Raw genomic sequence first — 26,011 nt, 5'->3', positions numbered from 1 at the left:
CCAGAAGATCACGCCTGCTACGAGAGTTGATAAACAAGAAGAATATTAATCTTTCCTGGGTAATAGAATTCCAACTGAAGTCGATATACATCCACCAAACGATATCAGGTCGAAAGGGAGATCCAAAAGAATTAGGAGGAGCAAGGATAAGAAGGAGCCTAAAAAAAGGAAGTGTAGAAAATGCAAGCAACTAGTGGATCATGATGCACGCAATTGCCCAAACAATGTTCTGTAGGTTACCTTGCTACTAGGACCATGCTTTTACATTTCAAATTAGTGTAAACTTATTGCTACTAGGTGAGACAATTTGTAATAATTATTTAAATGTGAGTTGTGAACCATATTTGTATTTGAGTTTGCTTCACTATCAGTTTCAGAACAGTTGGACTCATTTACTGAATGTGAAATGTGAAGGAGACACATTTGTCATTTATGTTTTTCATGCTCTGCAGATTGTAGGCCCATCTGATTTAATTCCTTTCTGATCGTTTTGAGGCTAAATCTCTCACATTTCTTAGCAATGGTGAGCGTATGATTAATTGTGGGCAGTGGTGACCGATTGGTCCAGTTAGGCATATATCTGAACACTGACCCTGATCAGTGAAAGCTGGATTGGTGCATTGGTTTCTGCTTCAAATATTCCATTTGTAGTAGTCTGAGCTCTTTTTGAGTTGTTTCTAATGGCTTGTTGGTAACCTTGCTCAACTTCTGTAGACTAGAATGTTGCAGGGACAAATGCATGCTAGAGTTGGAGATAGGAATGAAAAATTGAATAAGGTCAGAATGTCAGGTTGAGTGAGCTGAAATTGTAGTATTACTTTTACTCTCATGTCATTAAACAAATACTGCTCTAAATCTTGAAAACTACTTCTCTACTGTTATTGAGAAAATTATTTCTTTCTCTGAGTATGTTTGAGAATGACTCATTAATTATGCCAAACCACCATAAAGATAATGCTTTAACATTTGAACCCTGCTCTCGTGCTTGGTTGTTTCAGGTGCCACAAAAAAGGTTTTGAGTATGATTTTTAGTGCTCATGGTTGCATTTGTGAGCTCCATTAAAAAAAACATCATGACTATATTTTCTCTAATGACTGAAAGAGGAAATCATCCAACTCCAGAGTTCTCAGTCAGAACAATGTTCCAGTGAAGCACCAGCAATGTTGGCTCCGAATTTGGCACCTGGAAGATCAGTACGAGAGGCTATACAAGAAGTCATTCTTGAGTCATTCTCAGTCAGAGCACTCATGAACATTGTTCTGAATATTCAACCAATTTTGATTGCACTTGAGTCATTGTCATTACAGAATACAATTCAATCTAAATCTCTTCAAATGACACAACACAATTACATCTCATCATTTCTTATTTTACAAATGGACTGAACACAAATCAATCTCATCATTTCAAATGACAGAACACATTTGGTGGAGACAAGGTTCAGCTAGCAAAGCAGACATGGCGGCGGCTCCAGGGAGGCCACGGCTCCAGAGAGTACGCTGCGACCCGACGTAGGAGGTGGCGGCCCGACGGCGCCGGCGGCAGCCCGAGGGAGGAGGCGGCTGACTGAGGGCGGCGGCGGCCCGTCGGCGGCGGAGGCGGCGTCCCGAGGCAGCCGGCGGGGGACTGAGGGAGGCGGCGGCGGCCCGAGGGAGGCGGCGAGCCGAGGTTGGCGACGAGTCCACCGGCGGAAGACCTAGGCCGGGGCGATTCGCTCGCCTCGCGCCGAGGAAACGGAAGCGGAACGGCGCTTCCTCGCCTAGACGGAACGGAGGCGTCAGGGGGCTTTTTTGCGAAAGGAGCAGGCCAGGTTGGGGGGGGGGGTGAGGCGGGCGCTTAAATGAAAAAGTGCCCTCAGATGGGGATCCAGTGGTCTCTGTTGGAGTTTCTAAAGTTTGCACAAGGACATTGGTTTCCATAGGATATAGTGCCAAAGATCTTAACAGGGCCTTAGTTTTCCACCTCGACAAACAATGGGATGTCAGATGAGCTGATGCTCGTCTTCTACCTCTCCATTATTCTAAATCCCCAGACGGTGCATGCGATGCAAGAAACTTGCGCGCCACTCCACCGGACCACTTACTTAAGCTGATCAGCGGGTGACATTGCTACACCACGAGCACCGAGCCGCCATGGACGAGGACGACACCACGGCCGTCGTCCAAGGCTTGGGCGCGCGCGTTCTGCTCCTGCCGTTCCCTGGGATGCAAGGCCACGCCAACCCGATGATCCAGCTCGGCCACCGGCTGGCGTTCCACGGCCTCCGCCCCACCCTCGTCGTCTCACGCCACGTCCTCTCCACCGCCGCCGCCGCCTCCGGGCCGTGCCCCTGCCCCTTCCCCGTGGGCGCCATCTCGGACGGCTTCGACGCCGGCGGGATCGCGTCGTGCCCGGACGCCGCGGAGTACGTGCGGCGGATGGAGGCCGCGGGGTCGGAGACGCTGGCGCGGCTCCTCGCGGCCGAGGCGCGCGCGGGCCGGCCGGCCCGGGTGCTCGTCTACGACTCGCACCTGCCGTGGGCGCGCCGCCGGCGTGGCCGCCGCCGCCTTCATGACGCAGATGTGCGCGGTGGACCTCGTGTACGGGGAGGCGCGGGCAGGGCGGGTGGCCCTGCCGCTGGCGGACGGGAGCGCGCTGCGCGGGAGGCTCGGCTTGGAGCTGGGCCCCGACGACGTGCCGCCGTTCACGGCGGCGCCCCGGTGGTACCCGGCGTTCACGGAGTCCGCGCTGAGCCAGTTCGACGGGCTGGAGCACGCCGACGACGTGCTTGTCAACTCCTTCCGCGACCTCGAGCCAAAGGTGAGAGCTCGCATTCCGTTGATTTCTTCACCGGAAGCTACCTAGAGAAACAGAGGATCGGACATGCAAATTCCGTGCCGGTTGAGCAGGAGGCGGAGTACCTGGAGTCGACATGGCGCGCCAAGACCGTCGGGCCGACATTGCCGTCGTTCTACCTCGACGACGGCCGGCTGCCGTCCAACAAGACCTACGGTTTCGACCTCTTCCCGAGCACCGCAGCGCCGTGCATGGCGTGGCTTGAGAAGCAGGCAGGCACCCTGCTCTGTTGTCCTCGCGTCCTACGGGACCGTTGCCAACCTCGACATGGCGCAGTTAGATAGAGGAGCTTAGCCATGGATTGTGCGATTCCGGCAAACCTTTCATATGGGTGTTGAGGTCGAGCGAGGAAGAGAAGTTATCTGATGAACTTGGTGGCAAGTGCAAGGACAAGGGCCTGATTGCCCCCTTCTGCCCTCAGCTTGAGGTTCTTGCACACAAGGTCCCAGGTACTAAAAAGAATGAGCAAAATTTCATTTTGTGTGATATGGTCATACATATTGTCAAGAAAAAGAGGAAATTGTTTTGAGAGAATTTTAATATTTTGCACACTTCGATTCTAGGTTGTTTCCTAACACATTGTGGGTGGAACTCGACGATGGAATCCATTGTTACTGGTGTTCCAATGGTGGCAATGCCGCAATGGGCAGACCAGCCGACAGCGGCAAAGTATGTGGAGAGCGCATGGGGGATTGGATTGCGCATGCGGAAAGGCATGGTTAAGAGGGAGGAGGTGGAGAGGTGCATAAGAGAGGTGATGGAGGGGGAGAAGAAGCACGAGTACAGGAGGAATGCCGCTCTGTGGATGCAGAAGGCCAAAGAAGCTATGCAGGAAGGAGGGAGCTCTGATAAGAACATTGCAGAATTCGCAGCCAAGTATTTATCAAAATAGATGTCTAATGATGTTCTCTTTGCTGGTGATTTGCCTCTAATATATGGGAAAACTTTGTATGGTCAAATCTGGCGGTAGTGGAAACAAATTTTGCTCTATTGTTGCGACGGAAACAATTTTTCTTTAGCAATTAGGAAACCTTTCTTTTAAATAATAATAAGGAGCTTTCGTTCCATTATTGCATCTCTGTGGAGACAAGATGCATAAGGCGATCTTCTACGTCGAAAAATAACAAATAAATATTTGACATTCCCACAATTCTCTATAGTTCCCCTTGTATATAAAACGTTATTTTTCGACGCCATCAATATCAATTAGAACTTTGTTTTAAGTCAAATAGCACCTCCTTTTGCTGGTTTCGTTAAAAGAAGTCAAATAGTGCATATAAGAAATTTAAAACCCTATATATAAAAAGTTCAGAACCCATATGCCCGTAAATTTTGTGTTGCTCGATGTAATTAAAATAAGAAACCGAAATCCCTCCACAAAGAGGAAAAAGGATCTGGAGAGTGGAGACAATACTATAGTTATTAGTACATAGTGCAATTGACACACCGAACGATATCAACAATGTATTATTCAAACATCCAGTATATTCACAAAGTTCACAAGGTACATTAAATATTCGAAGGGGGAACAAGTTGTCTGAGAGAAAGGCACAAAGTTATTGAATATGCATAGATGTTTCTGGCAGTAAGAGCATCTTCAACAGATTTAGTATAATGGATACATATCCCTAAAACCTGCCAGGATACCTAAAATCTACCAAAAAAACAGCTCCAGCAGATTTGGTATATGGATACATATCCCTAATTTTTTTAGTAAATTACCTAAATTTCTCTCTCCTTGACCCAAATATATCAAACCAAATGCTGGATTGCTAAAACTAGAGGTGTGTGGCGGGAGAGGCAACTGCTCCTGGGCGGAGATTTCAGTGTCGTCTCCGGCCGCCCGGCGCCTCTCCGCAAGGCCGCGCGGTCGTCCGGGTTGAAGCGGCATGGTGTGGTGGAGGAGCGGGGCCGGGTCGGAGCGGCGCGGTGGGCGGAGCGGAGCGGCGCGGCATGGCGGAGGAGTGGGGACGGGTCGGAGCGGCATAGCGGGCGTAGCAGAGCAGCGCAGCGTGGCGGAGGAGTGGGGCTTGGTCGGACCGGCGTGGCGCGGCAGGTGGAGCGGAGCAGTGCGGTGGATGAGCGGCGCTGGGCCGGAGCTGCGCGGCGGTCGGAGCGGAGTGGCGCGGCGCGGTGGGCCTCTGACGGCGGCGAGGTGGTGGAGGGGTGCGGAGAGGAGGAAGAGGCGGAGGAGGCCGGGGTGGAGAGGAGGAGGCGGCCGGCGTGAGGGATGAAGAAAGGGCGATTTTTATGTGATATTTTACTAAAAAGTCCTCAATGAAATATGTAATTTTTGATAGTTTTTCTGTGTCTTCGACATTTTACGAGAACTCCTGCAATAGGAGATTTTACGAGAACTCCTGCAATAGGAGAGTATTTTTATAAAGCTTTATAGGTATCCAGTTATACCAAATCTGCTGGAGTGGAGCATAAAACTATAACCTAAATCTTCTCCTATACCTAAAAGCAAATTTAGGTATCCAGTTTTAGCAAATCTGCTGGAGATGATCTAAGCACAAAGGAAGGACCCAACTAATCACGAGATACATATGACTGTACGGGCCATTCCCAATTTTACCCCTTAGGCCCTAGAGTGGGTTTTTCCCATTCGTTTTCAATGCCATGACCAATGATTCCAGTAGGTAAAACGCAGCCTTTTCAGTCAACTCACGCTTACTTGCACTCTGCTTGCCCATCTTGCCTTTTGCATGATCAACTCATAAACTTCTGGCCTGCAGTAACAAAGATATATATGCACTAGGATTCGGACTCTTTTAGACCGGGATGCCATGCGATGGGTAAACATCGTTCGTCACCATCAGGAAGGAAGAACCCTATGCGAAAGCGCGGAATTGAGCTATTTTGCGCCGTCGCTCGGCCTCCCCAAGAATGCTGGAGCATCAGGGAACGGATCAACTTCAGGATTGCCCTGGCGAGGTATATGGTTCTGCTGAAACATGAACCAGAGAGCCTTCTGCAAGCTGGGACAACAAAATATGTACAATCTTTCACTCCATATACAACAAACTCTAAACATAGCTCCTTTCGTGTAATTGTAGATTTGGTAAGGACTGGCCACGAGTTGCACAATTCATCGCCACAAAGACAACTGATCAGGTAAGAATGCCCCCAGGCCCCAGCCAGTTACATAGCTTGTCTCCTGCCACTCCTAACAGTTGTAACATTTCCTCTCGATCGTATGCATGGATCTTTAAAACTACACGCTTTGTGAAATGTATCAGTTTGTTGCTTTTCAGATCTGTATATATGCCCATGAATATTTCCAGAAGCAACGCCTCACAGCCAACCCAATGAAGAAACGACCTTCTCAGCTCGTCTTGTCCACGACATGAGCACCAGCAAGACTGACACTGAAACTGGATCAAATAACATGTAACATGTCTGTTCTGCTGTGAAAACCTGGTCAGGTCATAACTGATACACCAACTGATGAATTCTTGCTGCATCCTGCAAAGCAATTCTCATAAAAACAGTGATAAGCGAGAATCACAAGATCTTGCAATCCTCACAGTGGACCAGCTCTTTGTTGACTCTTCGAGTTACATAACAAATTCCTGATTTTGTACACGGTTACAAGGGTAAGTTGACTACCAACATATCAACGACAGAGTAAACAACATTGTTGGGCACCTTCCATTCCCATTTTCGACCTAACATACTAACTAATGACATTTGCCACAACATGCCAATGCACGTGTGATCTTACCGTCGTGCGATCCCTCTATCAACCCTCTGATCTCATCTCCACACATCTATCGTCCCGGTAATCGCCTTGCCCAGCTACGATCAAAGCTCCGTTGGATCGCGTCGTCCTGCTGCATGATAACAGGAGCCATTTGACCGATTCAACTCTCGTGGGATCAATTCCCCACATCTTGTCGTCCTGCTGGTGTGCCTCATAGAGAGTCGGTCCAGGGCGTGGCCCTCTGTAATTCAATTACGTTACAAATTGCTGAACGAAACACCATATTGTTTCATTTTCATTTGCGTTATCACCAGTGGAACCAAACACTATCTTAATTTGATAGATGGGCCGAGGTCCAAACATCATTCCCTTCTCCCGTCAATCCCACCAAACATTTAATAGATCCGCGCGAAAGGGCCTGTAGCCGAGTGGTTACAAGAGCCTCGGTTGCACCTGAGGTCCTGGGTTCGACTCCCTATGGTAGCGAATATTTTGGGATTTAACGACGTTGTGCATTAAGTGGTAGGCGACGTTCCCGTCGACAGTGAGATGCCTGTGGTGACTTCGTCAATCTCGACAATTTGCCGGCTCAGTCTTCGAAGATACTCATAAGGATAGGGTTTGCGTACGCGTGTTCATAGGGGTGTAAGTGTGCGTGCATTGTGAGTGTCTGAGTTGTACTGTGTAATCTCAAAAAAAATTGATAGATCCGCAAATCACGCACCGGCTTCCATCTACCGATACGTCCGCCAATCATGCCCCCGCCCCCTCGATGGGTATATATCGCTTCAGGTGACAGCAACGAAACCATTGCCTGAAGGAAATATTAGATGAGCCGTCATCTATCTAATGCACACACATGTGACATATAGCCTCAGCGTCCCTCCATCTACCATCTCTTTCCCTGCGCCGCTTCAGCCCATCTTCATCACCACTTGTAACACCCCTAAAATAATTATAGGTTTATCATGACATCATATGCATCATCAAATAATTTCAAGGCCATCTCAAGAGATGCATCGTGAAAGCTTGATGTTGATTCTTGATCATGGTCGAGAATAACATATTCTGGGCCAGCAGGAATAGGCTCAAACTCGGTCGGGGATGATGATGATCGTTCATCTTCACAAGAGTGAAGGCTACCTTCCGAGTCGTATTCTTCAAAGAATTCTAGAACTCCCAAGAGAATGGGCTCGGATAATATGAACAGAAATGTATGCATCATCTCTTCGAGCGGGTGTTGCTCGGGAAGAGGCTTTGCCAGAATATTTTCTAAACAAGAGGTGGTAGTGGCAGAAGCGACTTCACTAAGATTTTCATCTAGGCTCCCAGTAGATGCTAAAAGTTTTTCTAGCGGGTAGCCTAGGAAAAGATCAAAATCGAGGATATCGTAGATGTGAAAATCTAAACGCACCTCGATTTTTTCTATGATAATAGGCACGTCCCTTGCAATTCCCCGACATTTAATGTACAGTACGGATGGACTTTTAAAGTATTTGTCGATCGGGGTTAAAGGCTTGTTACCCACAAGAGCATCCAAGAGGCACTCGGGTATGATGCAAACCTCAGCAGTAGGGTCATGAAGAGCTTCTACGATATTTCCCTTCATAGAACAAGTGACGGTTGCAGAAGTTGGGCTAATACGAATTGCTTCAGAAGCACGCTTTGCCTCCTTTGATCAATCCATTGTGGGTGTATGGCGGAAAATTTCATTGAGGGTCTCATAAAGACACATCGATTTCATAGGCTCCTCCTGCCTAGGATGGTTCGAGGTGTTTTGGATGTTTCCTAAAGGTTCATCCTCGAATCGAAAATAGGACTTCGGAGGTTGAATTTCTTCTTTTTCCGATGTTCCTGGGTCGGGCGTGAGTTCTACTGTTGAATCTAAGGATTTAGAGGTTAAAGAACTGGATTCAGCTGCTAGAAGATCCTCTTGGCGCGACTAGCACTCTTGTTGGATGGGTTCATTGTGGTTGGTAGGGAATGAAGAGTTTTCTAAGAGAAAATCTAAGATCTCTCTTCCTTCTGTTGGAGTTTTCTGAGAAAACGAACCTTCGGCGGAGATGTCGAGGTTCAGGGCAGATTTCATGCCTAAACCCGAGCAGAAGATGTTCATTGATACATCCTCGGGTAGAGACAAGTCTGGGCTAGACGGCAAAAGGCGTAAGAATCTAGCCCAAGCTGCACCTATGGACTCCTTCTCTAATTGTTTGAAGTTAAGGATATCTATTGGTAGGGAGTTTATGCGTTAATCGCGAGAGAATGAGTGACAAAAGTCAGCTCGAAGCTCTTTCCAATTACCGCACATACTTCCTATCGTGCGGGTGTACCATTGCTCTGCCCTCTCTGCGAGAGAGAAAGGAAATAATTTTCACCGCGAGGCCTCTTGTGTCATGCCTGGGAGTACCAAGCTCGAACACAGTTCCTCGAACACTTTCAAATGATCGCAAGGATCTTCACTAATCGTTCCAGAGAAGGGTCGATTTCGAACCATGGCTTTGAAGGCAGGGCGGGGTTCACCGCTTGCCGTAAGTAATGGATTCGAAGAGGATGATGGCTTCTAGAACTCGCCCTTGGGGTTAGAGATCTATGGAAAGGATAGCTGCTCCATGGGTAGCGGGGGTAAAGGTAGAAGGAAAGAAAATGAAAAAGATACGAGAACTCAAGAGAAGATGTTGTGGTGTGATGTGTCCTCATTTGCACACCCTCCCCTTGTATTTATAGGAGGGAACCACCTGCCTCTTGCCCGAGAATGAAGCCAAACCACCTTTGGGGACCAACCACACCTCGCCATGTGTCACTAAGAGTCGGTGGGGCCCGTGGGCTGCCACCACATGGTCGGCCGACCATGATGGTCGGCCGACTGTGGGCTGGGCCCGTTTGGCCCGGTCTTCAGTCAGATGGCTGCTAGGTGGGCCCCCATGTCATATATATGGGTTTGGGCTTGTCTTGATTCGGTTTGGTAGCTCTGTTGGGTCTTTAGAACCTCATGAACGCGTCTGATTCGTCGAGAAGTTGTTGCCTCGGATCAACGGCGTGTCACCTTGCTTTTGGGGTGTGTTCTCCTCTCATTTCCAAGCATAAGCAACTTGCACATAAATGTACACCAACACTTTATGGAATATGTTAGCAATAACTCCTACCACTAGTGTTGACACTCGTCTTTCATACGCTCATGCAGGAGCTGATGGCTTGCTCTGATGGTCGGGTTTGCATCTTGACGCTTGAAGCTTGTTTTACCTGCATTTCTGCCTGAATTCCAATATAGTAATATTTCTAAGGGGAAACGTGGAATTGGCTCTTTCTGGATAACATCAGCAGGTATGAGACTTTATTCTCTTGATTTTAGGCTCAAGATGACGCTTGAAATGAGTCGTTAGTGAGCGTCAACATTCCTTTTCTATACAAAGAAATACAGTAATACCCGGAGTTTCCGGGCTTATATCTGGAGTTTCCGAACTTTAGCTGTCTGGACTATCCGGACACATATCCAGAATATCCGGTCACCCATAGAACACAACCCACTTTTAGTTGTTGATTTGCCTTGCACTTACCTATGCCTAATTCACATATATACTATATGTCTAGCCTCTTTTAGCATAGTTTTGCAATGTTAACGCAAACTTTCTCATATCATTGCAATCGTTCATGGCATAGTTATTTATCAAGCATTATTGCACTCGTGTAGAGACTGTGACGATGGAGCAAGAGGAGCTTGAGCCGGAGATCGTAGGAGACGACACTCCCATTGAGACTCAAGCAAACACCTATGCATTTCTTACACCCTATTTTGGATCAATGAAGTATATGTGTCTTGTTTGCGCATGAGTTACTATATGTACCATTGATTGTTTAGAACCTATTTGGTGCATTACCAACCTTTCTTAGGATATTATCTTTAGTTGAGTATGCTTGAATAGGTGTCACGAACTATATGCTTAGCCTTGCTTAGCTACGGTACAAGACGAGGGGTGGCAAGGGCACCACCACTCGCGAGCTATAGGATGTTTGATTAATTTTACATGATTAGTCAAGATAAAGTTGAGCAAATATGAAAGATGATTCGGACTTGGACAAATATGGTAGGGCCATGTTGGGATGGAGCTCACATGGTTAGACTTGCTTGAGTTGATTAAGGACCGGTAGTTATCGTTGTGATACTTGAGCACTTTTTCGTACAAACCACATGCTTAATAATGGGACGATAAGCCAACTAGCATGAGTCACACCTTGTCTTGATCGGATTCAGTGCGAGTTGCGATGGAGTGTGATCGGCGGTTTCGGTGCACTTGTTTTTCCCGACCGTTCGCTCATAGCCTGTTAGGTTGACGCATGAATCAATGCTTATCCTTGGCCGTGGGTTTGGTCGTTGGTCTTGTTCTCTGTGTGGGAAAAATTGTACACCCCTGCAGGGTCTTTAATATATTGCAATAGTCACGCTCTCGGTCATTGAGCAAGCTATTGTACTTGGACTTTAACGTATGTCACCGCAAGAAGGGTTTATGGAAGATTGAGCTTATGATTTACGATCACTTTACTTATGCATTTGTATTGATGTATGTTATAGAGATCATAGATGCTATGTCTTTTGTTTATTATAACTTGATCAAAGTTAGATGCTTTATATACAAAATTAAATATCATGACCTATCTTTGCTACTAACCAAATGCATTCTTCTTGAGGTCGGGTAAGTATATACCCATATCGGATAAGACCTGCGAGTACCTTTTGTACTCACGGTGCTCTCGTTAAAGCCGCAGCAGGAGGCCGTCTTTGGGTATTTCTACCCCATGGACGGAGTTGCGGGTGAGGAGTAGATGGCCAGTGGCTATAAGAAGGGCACTATCGGCATATAGTGTTAACTTTTTATTTTGTGTTACATATGGAATGAGCGCGACGTAGAACTTTTCGCTGCAAAACTCTAAGACTTGATGTTTTTGTACTTGAACTTCTTTTATGTAATCTAAACTCTATGTACGGTTGTGCTTGTGTGATGATGTCAAAATATTGTGCGAGTGGAGTGTGTTTAAATTCTGTACGGTGCTCATGACATATTCCAAGGACTACCGGGATTGGTCCTTTTTAATCTAGTTGATCAATGGACGATGACTTGATTAAATTGGATCAACTTGGGCTGGTTCATCACACCTCTTATCTCCAATCAACCTTCCGTCCTTCCCCACCAGTAGAATTCTTTTTTCTTTGCACTTGAACTAAACAAAAGACTCTTTATATATTTCTTAGTTTATACGAATAGAGAGAGCACTTAGACATTTCACTTTGAGTACGGCTTCGAACTTGCTGATATGCAGCAACATTACCATCCTGTACAACAACTGTCAATAAGGATAGGCACAAAAATGAAAGCTTCGATAAAAACAGATACATTGATCCAATTTGACTACCTCTCAACAGAAAATTGTTGAGTAACAGCAGCAAGTGATTGAGTTCAGTAGTTCCTCCAACAGCCACTTCAATTATTGGATATTTAAATATAGACATTCTCTGTTCCTGATTTTCTCGCTAGCGAAAGATGGAGAGCGAGAATGACTCCCTAGACTATGCACAAGATATAGAAAAGCTATTAGAAAGTACAAAGATATAGAAAACAATGTTTACTCGAATGACTCTCTAATTGATGATAGTGTAGATTTTAGAAAGGCTTCTGGAGATGCTATTGTTCTTTTGAGCCGAAAGTTTTGTACCCATCAATGAGATTCTTAATTTTACTTTGAGCTATCATTGCCCGGGTATTCCAAAACAGATAACGTTTTAGTGTTGTTTCATACTAATATTTCTTTATTTCTCCAGTCCATCAAACCTATAGTTCTGATTTATTTTTTTTAAATGGATTACATTATCATTTTTAGGTGGGTCGAAACAGGTATTCCCAGAATTCATATTCTAAAGATATGATATAGTCGAGTATGCTTAGAAGATAATGTCTTTTTTTTTCTTTTTGCAGGATGACTAATCAAACGGGCGAAGGGTCAAGTTTGTTCATTGGAAAGTAAATGTTTTTTAAAATTATTGGAAAGTTAATTTTATTTAAATATTTGGAAATCACGAATGCAGTGCCAGAATGGGTGCAAACTTAGGCTTACGTTGTCGGCACTTTATATAACGGAATAAATGCATTAGCCTGCGGGTTGGGGTTTATGTTGTCAACGAGATTGGTTCTTTTTAGTCCATGCAGTTGAAAGTTTCTTATTTATGCAATAAATGCATTAGGTGTTTATGTTGTCAACGAGATTGGTTCTTTTTAGTCCATGCAGTTGAAAGTTTCTTATTTATGATGTAATTTTATTTGGTTCAGTGTTTAACCATCAAGTCTACCATGGGTATCCCCGAGGTAATTGATTGTAGGCAGAAATTTGCCGAGATCAAGAAGGCGATGGTGCAAGGAATACAAAAATTTATACAGGTTCGGGCCACCGAGAGCATAATATCCTACATATATGTGGTTGTTTGTATTGCCTTGAGGGTTGATTGATGATCGTGGGGAGATTCGTGTGTTTTGGAGGGGTCCCTGTTCGCTCTTATATAGTCTGGGGGGGCAGGGTTACATGGAAAGTCCTAGTCGAGTATTATTGAAATTCTTTTCAATATCTATCAGGTAGTTTTCTTCTATCCACTAGTCATACTTCTGTACGAGTAGTTACAATATAATTAGGCCTATCCCATTACTCTAGAATATTATACGTCTACGAGCAGTCCCGCTGCCCGGGTCTGATAATTTGATTGGAGATATGTGCTTTTGGAGAAATTTGCTTAAAATGTGTTATTTTGGAATGTGCAATAGTTTTTTAACAGCTTAATTATAAAATTGTAAAATAAGTTATGTATGGAGGATTTTGAAATTTCAGGATCCGTCGCTTATATCTTAGTTGCATCATAGGAAAAATATAAAATAGAGTTGGTTGGACTTGGATACCATGATGTCCCTAACTTTGTTTCATATAGGTTCTATTTGGCGGAGCTTCCACAACAGTTTCTAGCTGATTATAGAAGAAACTCTGCTAACTAATTTTTCAGGTAGAAGTGATTCTATGCTGACTCTGAGAAGTGATTCTCTGAAATGAACTAGGGAGCTAAAAGCTGAAAAAAAATAGTTTCTCCTAATTCACTTCTTTTATAGGATTTGTTTTTTTTTCATAAAGTTCATCGTAGAGAATAATGGAGAATCACTATTAGCCACCGAATCACTTTTCTCAAAGAATCATAAATAGGTGGGGCTCTACCAAAACTGACCCTCAATAACTAAGAATTTGGATTAACTGTTTTTCGTGTGATATACTTGTGGTTACTTTCACGCTAATAATGCTGATTAATACTCTCTGTATTGAACTATAAATACTCTCACGCTATTCGTGTGAATCTTGCTGTGAGGAGGATACTTTCTAAGACTTATCGCCTCACTATGAGACTATTTTTGCTTTAACATCAACAGAGTGTGACCTGTGCACAACCATGAAGCTTTATCAAATTCTTTCTATGGCAGCGAAGTAGTGTGACCTGTGCACAACCATGAAGCTTCATCACATTCTTTCTATGGCAGCAAAGTCGTCCCCCAGCATTTTGGGTACCCACTTGCACGATTTATTTGACATTGGGTTTGAATGCTGGGTGGGCTAACGAGCGAGGAGGCTGTGCTTGCTGTAACTGCATGTCAGAGATTGTCTATAACTGCATGTGCTCTCCAGCCAGAGTTTGTATATAAGAGCAATCCTACATGGAGGAGAGGGAGAATGCGCGATCCATCTCTGCTCGTGGGCTTGGATAAAGGCAACAGCCGGCATGCAGCCTGGCAGCGGGCGCAGAGCGGACGCATGGCCGCGCACTTAGCCGGCTGGGCCGGCTGCATTACTAGCCATCCATGCTCTAAAGAAGACGAGCAAACTGATAAATACTACTGGCAGAGTATTTGCTGCATTGCAAGATTTAATAACAAGCTTCCTACAATCCTACTTCTCGAGAAAATATGGTATGGAGCTGTAGATAAAGTTTGAAGCACCATCCCTTACACCCTGCGCCAGGAATCTTTGCTACTGATATGGCAAAAAAGTCCTCCGTGTATTCAATGTTATAGAAATTGTGGACGTGTCAAATGGAGATGAAACTCAGAATGATACCTTAATGCCAGCATCACTACCATCTTCAAAACTGGTTAGGTTTCTTTTTGTCATGAGTCATATAGCACTGAATCACTTGGTGTACAGCAAGTCTTCCGTTAGGAAAATTCAGAAACTGTACGCGAGGAAGATTGAAAGTAGTGATGTAAACTGATCGAATAGGGTCGGATAGCTACAAATTAATTTTCCTTGAATTTGAATCGGGTACGGATAGTATCAAATCTATCGAAAAAAAATATATAATAGATATCGACATCGTAAAAATAAATGTGAGTTGAAGTATTCGAATTCGGATATGGTGTCAAACAATGAATATCCGGACTCGGATACAATTAGATATTAACCCCTTCTAAATAAATCCAAACTATATTAACCCATCTAAACAAATCCGAACTCGAATACAGAAAGATATTATCAGTACCATTTACACCCCTAATTGAAAGTTCTCAGCCCATCACTGAGGATCCTCAGTAAGAAGTATCCCCAAGTTTGGAGGTAATTTCTTAGTTGGATACCAAATCTCTATACTTTTGCAGATGATGCAATTGGCAGTCAGGGTAAGGCCGTGATGAGATATCGGCAGGGGGCGGTGAGGAGGCTGCTGCTGACAGCACGCTAGCACAGAGCTCCTGAGATACCCTATCTTGCCTATAATTTGGCGGCAAAAGCAGTCCAAAAAAAGGGGTGGCACATGGGATCGAAAGTAGAGGGTGACAAAGAAGATGAAGTTGCAACGACTTGTACTTTTGTTCTATTGTGTGTACGCACGATGTGTCCAATAATTCATTTTTGAGTAGTTTGGATATGTACATGGAACATAAATATTGTTTAAGTCAAAGTGTATGCCTCTATTGCTACATTGTTACAAATATTTCATGCAAATGGAGTAAATTTGTTTTACTCGTAGCAACGCACGAGCACAGACCTAGTGAATAATCAAATCAGAGAGCAATTAAATATTGACCCTAAAAGCCAAGATTAGACAAAAAAACGCTCTACTCTTTCACCTACACTGCAATAATTTTACAACAGCGGCGAAAAGATGACCAAGCCACATCTGATGAGGAATGTTAGGCCCATGATAGCCCATACCTTCTCAGCTTCCATTGCGGCGGCTGCTCATCCAGGAGCTTTCTTGCATTTCCATCAGATGCATTGATCTCGAGAGTTGAGACTCAGGTGCAAATGGTGTCCAAGGACCAACTTGGTACCTGTGGAAAAACAATTGCTCGGGGGCTTCACAATTCACTAGCTGTGCCAGCAGCATAAGCACCAAATGCAAAAGAATAATATCTTCAACCTTCAGGTGAGGGAGGCCTGTGACCGTATGGCACATAATAAGAGGTCTCCTGGCCAATTGGTGTCCGAAGAAGAGGGTTCCATCGGTCAAAGATGATGCGACCACCTCGTCCAATCCTACCTCGACATCGAAATGGTGGTGTTGTGGCACCATTCTCAATGGGAGGATCTGGTGGCGGCTTGATACCTGCCGCGACCAATTTCTCTGGATCAAGAGGTCTTGTGAATAGGAATACTGGCTCCTCCGGATCCTATGTTTGAACAAGCTGGTAAATAGACTTGACAGAGCGAACTACAACAACTAGAGTCTTCTGTATAAATCTACACTCTTTGGTTGACCAAGTTCTCATTAAGAAAATGGTACCCTCATGCCCATGCTCCTACAGGGTAATAAAAGATGAAATTTTAAAAAGAAAAATCCTGGTGTCCACTAAGAACCCACTCTATCTGGACACTTTCTCACTGGATTTCAGTCAGGTGTTTTCTATTCTATACTTTCCCATGCTTACTGGAACAAGACATTAGCTTCTAAACATCATTCAAAACAGCAGGTAATAGCTTTCCTAAATTTGGCTGGTTAGAACAGGTGGGGCTAACATGAAACAAATGTTTAATACCAGTTTCTTTATAGTGATTTGGATGCAAGTTTACTCTTGCCTGGGTCACTAGGTTGACCGAAAATTCATCAAAATGAACTCATCCAGATTTCAAAGCAAGAAAAATGAAATGAAAATGAAATTAAAGGAGGTGGAGGCAGAACTACCCACTGGGTACCCACTTGCATCCATTTTATAGTGACCAGCAAGAAAAAGATCCAGAGACACCATACCCTTTTAAATACCCAGCCATTCTGCTGAGGTCTCCTTTTTAGTTCCCTTTCACGCTTTATACGGAGTGGAGGGATCACAGATAGCTTGTTAACAGGGATCCGAGGATGGAAAACAGCTGGCCGTATATATTGCTGTTCAGTTGTGGTGTCATCTGAATCAGCATAATCATCATCACTTGATTCAAATCTGCTAGAAGTTTGCTGGAAGCCAGACAAAATAATCCCATCCTCAATAAGCTGGGCCTCATGCTGAAACAGTAAAATGGAAATGATAGTGAGGCAATAAGAATCGTAATACATCCAGAGTTAGAAAGCTTCATGAAAAAAAGAAGTGGACTGTAACTAGAACTTGATGGACCATAAACTCAATGGTAAATCTTTAATCATAAGTTAACCATAATGTACAAGGTAAAAGTATTTAATGGATTTACTTGAACATTTTCTGCTCCCATCTGTGCAAAAAATTAAATCATAAAAATATATAACCAAGTGAAGGTAGTCTGACATCCTTTCATGGAACCAAGTACCAGCAGTCCTTAAAATGACTAAAATGCACATTACAATGTGTTGGGGTTTTTAGACTAGGTATATTGCCTGTGTAATTTTGGTTTCTGTGTGATATTTCCTATCAGATAAGAAGGTATAACTTTTCTCTCTCTATGAAACTGGTTGTCTTGGGTTCTTGGGTCCTCATGAAGGCATGAAGCACAAACATGTCACAAAGAACAAGAATCAACCAATGATCAAGCACAGGTGTGTCTGCAGTATGCATAGAAGGCCAATAATTGAAATACTACTTTGGCATGTGAAGTCATAATACTGTTTCATGCAATAACATAATACTCGTAAAGGTCAGGCTCCTGAGATAGCAAGGTCCTGCCATTGGCCTTGTGGGAGTGTAATATCCTCGGATAGCAAACATAACAGGTAACTAAATGCAACCAAATAACGAGTATCTGATGTGCCTAATGCTGCTGATGCTTCATCTCATGGCCCACCTCATGTTGCATGTTGGAACAGAGCATGCTGTAAAGCATCAAGTGATTTCATTTTCACTGACAACAATTGATATACGTGGCACAGAGTAATTATATGTAATTTACCACTTATTGTTGGAAAAAATAAATTGCATGTTATATCAGAAATCCATATAAGGTGGACTTTTATACCTTATATTTCATCTGAATGCGCTGAAGGTTGACTTGGCATTCCATGACCTCCCGCTTTGTCTCCTCCCTCTGTAAACCGTACGTTAGTAATTAATATTTACAGAAGTGCTGTTTATATTTTCCAAAGAACTACTACAATGTCAGTTTATGCATAAACTAACCTTAATCAAAGCATCCATTAGTGCTTTTGCTTGCTCCAAGTTGCGTCGCACCTGACAAAAAAATTCCATGCTAGTATCATAAGGAGCAAAAAGAACAAAATCATGTAGCATCATTCAAGATCTTGTAATTTACAGCCTATATCATCACATGCAAAAGGGAAGGATTTCACAACATATGCAAAAAGGTAGATTTTAAAGTTTTTAAAAAGAATGTGTAGACAAGCACTGCTTAACTTTGCCGCTCATCACATAAGATAAAGGTAACACAAAAAGTAGTGCAGGTATACAAAATGGATTTCCATGCAGTGGCACAGTTACTAAACTAGACGATATTAACCAGTAACAAAAAAATGACATTTTGGACATTGACAGTCTCCGGAACATGACTTTTGACAAGAACTTTTTGTTACAAAATATTTAAAAAATGGAAGTGTGCTTTATGAAAGTACATGACACAAATCTACTAATATCATTCCAAATTTGCAAATTCAACAAATAAATGGTTGACCAACCCCAAAACTTCAACCATGAGAATACAAGAATTAAACATCATGATCAAACTATTGTTTGCAACAATTGCACATTATAACAAAAACATAGATTTATTTTTCCCTCTTCTAACGTCTTTTCCGCAGTCCATTTAATATCTATTGCGCGGTTCTGTTACAAAAATGAACAAGTAAACCTCCATGTGGCAGCAACATGAAAATGACAGGCAGACAACTAGATCACAACTAAATGAGCACATAGAAACAAAAGTTATAAATAAATAAAGGAAATAATGAGATTCATGGAGAAGTAATATGAATCAGGAAATTCAACGTTGCAATAGGATAAACAAACATAAGAATGGTTCCTTAGTGTAAAAAAATTTAACTTACTTTCTTTTTTGACAGTTAAAAAGTAAGAATACCACTTCCGCAAAAGAATAATGATCAGTGAATCATTACACTTCCCATTTAAAAGAAACAGTATTATCTTAAATTCGAAATTTGGATAGAAATATCCAGTAAGATGCACAGGAAGAAGGAAATAGCAATAACTAAAACAAAATGAGATGCTACAAAAGCCTTAGCAAAATATACCAAAATGTTTAACTAGTATAATAACCACAAGAAAAATAACTTTCTTACCAAGCGGAGTTTTTCGAATGACTGGATATTGTTTTCCCGTCTTTGCATCTGAAAAAGGCAGCAAACATGTACTCAAAAGAGAACTCAAGTTTCAAATAAAAGAAAAACATGATAGCAGAAGGTAAATTTTAAAAAGGAAATTGAACTTCTTTATAAATAGCTGCAGCCATAAGTCATATATTAATAATCGCTGATCTCAAGACACCTACCCTTCTTGTATGAAGACGATGAGCCTTTTCTCTTGGCCTGAAGACGTTGTATGGGTTTGTATCATTCACTGGTGGAGGAGGCTGCAAAACAATGGCCAAATCATCCAATATTAAAAGTGATGCAGCCAAGAAGCCAGAATATATTATAACGTCCTAATTTTACAACAAGCCAAAGTTTGTAGGCCAAAACAGAGTTTACATAGATTTTCATAACTGTAATATTTGCTTATGGCATGGACAAAGAAATTTCACAGGAAAATAATTCCTCAATCCCTTGACAAATGTGTTCTACAATTGAATCCCATTTGAGGTGCCAAAATGGCCAAGTTTCCAGCATGACTCATTAGGGTCGGATAGATGACCATCGTCAAATTACAGGATTGGGCATTTTGCAAGCAAGACATAAGGCATCCATAAAACTATTGATGTTGAATCAGAGATTCAACCTAACATCTGCCCTGCTATCATGCAGTTACAATATGTGATTTCATTAAGCAAACTAAAAGTTTGTTGGGCAGATTTTTCATGAACGACATTTTTATCACTTTGGAAAAAATATTAAAATGAGGACCAATTATCTTAGAAGTTCAAGCCAGTTTCTCAACGAGTAACTCCAGTTAACCCTTCCAACAGTCATGCACATTGACATTAATTTATACTTCATCCGATCGGAAATACAAGTCCATTTGACACGGTCTCCAATATGACAATTTGACTAGAAATATATCTACAAAATATATTATCTTAAATGGAATGAGTTATATATCATATAAATATTCTCCGTAATGAATCTAACAGTGCCAAACTGTTATGTCAGTGCATATAAAATTTTAGATTTTTATTGGTAAATTAATAAAAGTTTGACTTGGAACAAATCTAGATGGCCTTAAATGTCCAATCAGAGGAAACGCAACAATTGCCACATCTGGTGACAAGACTTAGGAATGGCAAAATCATGTGGTACACTATTTCACTAAGAAATGACATGTTTAACATCTGGAATCTGGAATAATTTGCACAAGACTGATGTATATATGACACTAGAAATATTCGTAAATCGTAAACAAAAGAATGCCTAAAGACAGAAGAAACTTCTTGAAAAGCTAAGATAAATCTAAGATACCAAAGAAATATGCTAACCTGCAATCGCCGAAGAATAGGCTTTTGCCATCGCTCCCTCTATAAAAGAATAAAAAGTATAAGATCATGAAATATAAACCAAGTTTCTGACTTGAAGACTAAGTAAAGATTTGAAGGTTTTCAGACAAATTAGATAGTGAAGAGAAGATATCAAAGACAGCGAGGCATGTTACAAAAACTAAAAGAGCAGCACCATTAGTACTCAAAGAAGCCATATGCTGTTTGAAAGTAAAAAATACCTTTTCTTTCCAGTAGTTATATACAGCTTGGAAAACTGCATACCTAACAGATAAATACTGCAAAGCCTACAAAGAAAGCACTTGGTCAGTAACTGTTCCAAGTGGAAGAGAAAAACAGGTTAAAAAAGGTAACCCTCCCCAAGAATCTAGAGGGAAAAAAGAACTGAACTACTGAAGAACAATCGGATCAGGTGCAGATTTACTAAAGGAAAAATGTACAAGTTACTTTCTACTCGCTCCCACTTGAAAATCTTACTAATAATCAATATCAGTGCCTTGAAATCCTTATCAACCAATATCTAAGAAGTAATCAATAGCAGAATCCACCTAAACATAAGTCAGTTTTGATTACTACATTTATATAATAACACATAGGCAAGCACAATAATGTGCAAATCAAGAGTGCATGGAAGATCTTTTCAGTGATTGTTCAGAAGCTCCACAAGGTTGCATTTCTTGCAACCTTATGTATTCTAAACATTCACATCCTTTCCGAGGATGCATTGATGCTGGCAACGGAACCAGACAAACTAACGAACTGTCCTCCAAGAAACAAACCACCTCCCAACACCTCAAGTTTATTCTATTTGAGTCCGCAAGATGAAGTGAATAGTGTGTTGAACATGTAATTCTATTCATTGCAGTTTCCATTGAGAATCCATAATTAATGCACAACGTGACAGTACTGTCAGCACATAACATCTAGACACAATAAAACAAACAGCAAGATGAGAACATATTGAAAAGTCAATTCTGTTATAAATATTTTGTAAATTTTACCATTAGAAGGTACACCATAGAAATGGCAAGGTATTTATGAATCTGGTGCATAAATGTTTTGATGCATAGTACATTTTAACACAACATAAAAAAACGTCCAAATGTGCTATATTAAGCATGAAGAATCTTAAGATATTCAACATACAAAAGCCAGTGGTCAGCATTCTATGCCTGGGCTATTAAAAGTGCAAAAAAAACTCAGAATTGATGATTATGGACCGGATACAGTAGGCTTATATGAATATGCTATATCAAGTAAAGTATCCATTGGAAAATGAAATTCATATAGGCTGCATGCCAATTCTGTAATCCTCTTAAGTATGGTTTCCATTTAATGTGTGGCTTTACCTCCATAGCAGTATCAAGCTGCAAGAGGACTGGTACTGGTCCTATGAAAGTTGGTGTTATGGCTCCTGCTCTTTCACGAGCCTTGTGGTCCAAAATTTCCAACTTGAATAGCAGTACCTCCAGCCTGTAACGATTTGAATTAAAATGCAACAAAAATTGTTCAAATGAAAATAACAAAGAAATTATCTTTTGTTTGAACGGAACTAATTTAACTGAGAAAACGAAGTTGAAGTAGGAATATTGCATGGTCTAGGCAAGGGCAAACTTCACTTCAGGAAAACATATAATTCTTAACTCTTGAGTTACATTCTATACAAATGGCGCGTATTCTAACTGCAGCTAAAATAGTAAAATTCCAACCACAATTCCTTTAACTAGTCAACTAATTTATCTAGGTCACATCACATTTTACACTTATATCTATCAGCAGCATTTCTTAAATTTATCTAGATCGGTAACATGTTCTTACTTTTCAGGGTTTATATTCTTCCGCTCATTATTAAAGTCCTCAAGCCAGTCCTCATCTTCATTGTCCAGGTCATACTCAACAAATTCACCAATCTCAACTCTGGCTGCAGATATCGATCACTCTTAGTAACAGAGCTCATAAACAGAACACTGTAGGTGTAAAAAGGGAGGCCAACTCCAGGGAAGCGATAAGAAAGAAACCTCCTCTTCCACGTATATACGATGTCGATTGTGCAAAGGTACGAGTATAGTCCCTTTCATAGGTGTCCACAATATCAAACTGCGGGGTTGGTATTTCTTGGATATTTTTCTTACTGGGTGCTTGATTTCCCTGCAAAGTAGAGTGATGTAATTCCTTTGTCTAGCATCCTTTGAACCATATAATAGCAGTTCAATAGATATAGCAAGCTCAAGCATATATTGGTTGGACTATAGTTGAGTGTGTTAGAGAAACCCACATCAGACAGTGTTTTGTTATAATATCCAATACGATTATTTCAAACTAATCAGAAATACATATAGATCAACCTAGGAAAGAAACAGTTCTTAAATATGTGCACAAGATATTTAAGAAAAATACACAATATGTAAAAGTAACTATGGTTTCATTTAGGCGGACAGAAATTTTGTTATTATCGTTGGAACAATGTATGCAAAAGGAAAATTATTGTCCAATGTCTAAAATATGGTCCAAAACAACAAGCAGCATATATCCAAAATCCACTTCATAGAACCATGGCCGTGAGTTTAAAATAGGTCTGTTGATAAAATTTTGCTCTATTAAAATTGAGCTGTACACAAATGAAAGTATAGCAGTAACAGCAGTAACTTCACTAAGAGACCTTTGATACCTAAAATGAGCCATATCAAATGAAAGTACAACAGGTTCATGCAGAAATGCATGAAAGCTATAACAGGCCATAGATTGCATCATTCCACTGGGGGAAAAAAACACTTGTTTCTTAGATAATTTAAACATCACAGATATTTTGTTAGAGTGTCAATGTAAATTTAGCCACAATACGTGGCAATAATATGGGATTAGTTAGAATAATAGTATTCATATGGCACGTCTAAACACTGCGAGGCTGACAGTGTTCTAGAAATGGAGTGATTGCATGATATTACAGTCTGAATCCAACCCTAGTCCTCTTCATTTCTCATTCTTGCAATGGCGCCATGATAAAAACTAAACCAAAAAGTAGCTTTACCCATCCATCACACTCATATCACAAAGCTAAGCTGGTGAAATGGGAATTCAATCACAGAAGCCAGCTCAATTCAGCTCATCCCAACCTAGAATCAAACTCGACGAGCCCCCAAGCACCAACATTTAACATTGCCGCAGCTCAAACCCCAAGCAGCAGCTTCAAATTACCTCGCCCTCCGTGGCATTGTTCGCCGCAGACGCAGTGAGCTCTGTCCCTGAGTGGCGCAACAGCACCCCGGCCCTTGCGGAGGCAACCGACGCCACCCCCGGCTCCTCATCATCGAATTCCCGCACGGACTTGAGGATGGGGAGCCTCTTGTGGATGTCGAGCGGCCGCGGCCTGAACGAGAGCCTACTCATAGCTCCCACAACCCCACCCGCCGCTGCAGCCTCATCTCATCTCCATCCACCGCCTCCTCCCACGCCCACCCGCCCACCAAGCAACCTGCCCGCACCCGCCCGCCCAACGCAGAGAACGAACGAGCAGCTCGAGACCGGGCGAAACCCTAGGTCCGCGAGGGCCTAGCTGCAGGGCCGGGCGCGGGAGCCGCGAGGGGCGCCGCGGAGCGGAGGGGTACACGGAATGGGGGAGGCGCGGGGTACCTAGGGTTAGGGTTTTAAGTGGGGAATCGAGTTCTAGGGTTTGAAAGGAGGTGGAAGCGAGGGAAGGAGACGAGGAGGAAGAAGGGCGAGGGCGAGGCGTCGCGCGGGGAAGAGGGGGGGGTGGGAGATTGGCCTCGATGAGGCAGGTGCCTAGGTGTACGTATCCGTACCGCGTACCTGTATGCGTATACGTATGTCCGTTCGTATCGTAGAGTTTGAAATATGGTTTCTTTTTGTGGAAGGATTTGAGCATTTTTGTGTGTCGTTCTGATGAACAATAATGACGAAACCATAAAAAACTGTTAGTAATTGGTCTAGAAAAGAGTAGCAATATTAATCACTGCAAACAGAAAATTGAATTTATTATGATAAAATCGCAGTTTTTTCTACAAGAAAATTGCAGTTACCGGAGAGTTACTGTAGTTGTTCCGTTCTTGTAATAATGTGTTAAACTTTGTGTAACTTGGTCCGGCCTTCTATTCCAAAAGTTGATGTGTTGTCTATTTTAATAATTAATGACATCACAAGCTTCCAGCCAAGGTCATAGCACACCATAAAACCAAATCCTTGACATAAAAGCAAAATAAGAAAGTTCTAATTTGATTATAAAATGTTCAAATAAAGAGTATCATATGAAAAAATTGTGAATTCCAATACTTAATAAATTTTATTGTAGGGTTTCACAAATCACTTTCAAACTTTAATGTTTTAATAAAATATTAGTACCAAAGTTTGAAATATTAATTTCCACAGTTTCAATAAGCTTGGACTTTATAAAAATTAGTACAATTTCAATTTCGGTAAGTCCATTTTTAACAATTCAAATATTTCCTATATTAAGTTTTGACCATCCGACTCAAATACTAGATATTATTATATTATTGACACCCAACCGTGGAAGGGGACATTTTGACCACTATTGGGAAACGGGATTTACAGCTCACGAGGCACCAATTTCGCCATGTAGCGTAGTTAGGCTCACATGTACTCCCTTCGTTCCAAATTGTAATTTGTTTGACTTTTTCAACTTTAAATTTGACCACTCGTTTTATTTAAAAATTTATGCAAAATGTTACTTCTTTTGTTGTGGCATGTTTTATTAATAAAAGGTTTTTGAGAATGACATAAATTTGACTATATTTGCATAAATTTTTTGAATAAAACGAGTGGTCAAATTTAGAGTCAAAAAAGTCAAACGAACTGCAATTTGGAATGGAGGAAGTAAATCTTATACTCTGTTTCTTTTTCTTTTTTTTCATAGAAAAGGCTATGTGACGTTATGCTGGCATCACCACACCTAAAATCAGAGTAAGGTCAGACTCAATCTCATATGTCATGTGTGATGCACGTGCGTCACAAGCCCAAACAATGTGCGGGGATCAAGATCGACTGCAGAGACCGACGTGTGGGCCTGATGGGCGCTTTGTGCCCGCGTGCAGTGACAATGTCACTCTGCAGAGGAGCTGATTCCGCCCGAGGTGCCTCCACCATGCCTCAAAAACCGAGCTGACGGTGACGTTTTGTAGCGATGAATCCCTAGAGATAGGGGGACCCGATATGGACTATGCCAGAGACCCACATGAAGGGTTTGAGAACATTCTTGAAGGAACATAGTGTTTATGGGCTCGTTAATTCGGGCTTCAAAGGAAATAGGCTAGCAGAACGCGATGAATAGAGTGATGGTGAGTTCCTACCTTTGTGTGGGCCAACTCATGGCTGTGATGATGCGGAGGTACTTGACTCACACC

General features: G+C 42.3%; 1 protein-coding gene and 1 pseudogene across 1 annotated transcript; one reads left to right on the top strand and one right to left on the bottom strand.

Annotated features, from left to right (window-relative positions):
* The first annotated feature begins 2,036 nt into the window (after positions 1–2,036).
* On the top strand, positions 2,037–3,826 carry LOC120696008 (annotated as a pseudogene).
* Positions 3,827–15,436: 11,610 nt separating this feature from the next.
* Positions 15,437–24,383, bottom strand: LOC120673923. The gene is made up of 13 exons (XM_039954972.1): positions 23,829–24,383; positions 22,652–22,781; positions 22,452–22,554; positions 21,983–22,106; positions 20,855–20,920; positions 20,616–20,654; positions 19,476–19,556; positions 19,267–19,314; positions 18,134–18,184; positions 17,973–18,041; positions 16,804–17,052; positions 15,976–16,225; positions 15,437–15,886 (listed from the first exon to the last, which is right to left on the bottom strand). Exons 1-13 carry the CDS (start codon positions 24,018–24,020, stop codon positions 15,822–15,824), a joined length of 1,467 nt encoding a protein of 488 aa, XP_039810906.1. The 5' UTR covers positions 24,021–24,383; the 3' UTR covers positions 15,437–15,821.
* Positions 24,384–26,011: the final 1,628 nt, after the last annotated feature.

The sequence above is a fragment of the Panicum virgatum genome, chromosome 2K (assembly GCF_016808335.1).
Source record: "Panicum virgatum strain AP13 chromosome 2K, P.virgatum_v5, whole genome shotgun sequence".
Classification (NCBI taxonomy): Eukaryota; Viridiplantae; Streptophyta; class Magnoliopsida; order Poales; family Poaceae; genus Panicum; species Panicum virgatum.
This window is presented reverse-complemented; position numbering and strand designations above follow the sequence as displayed.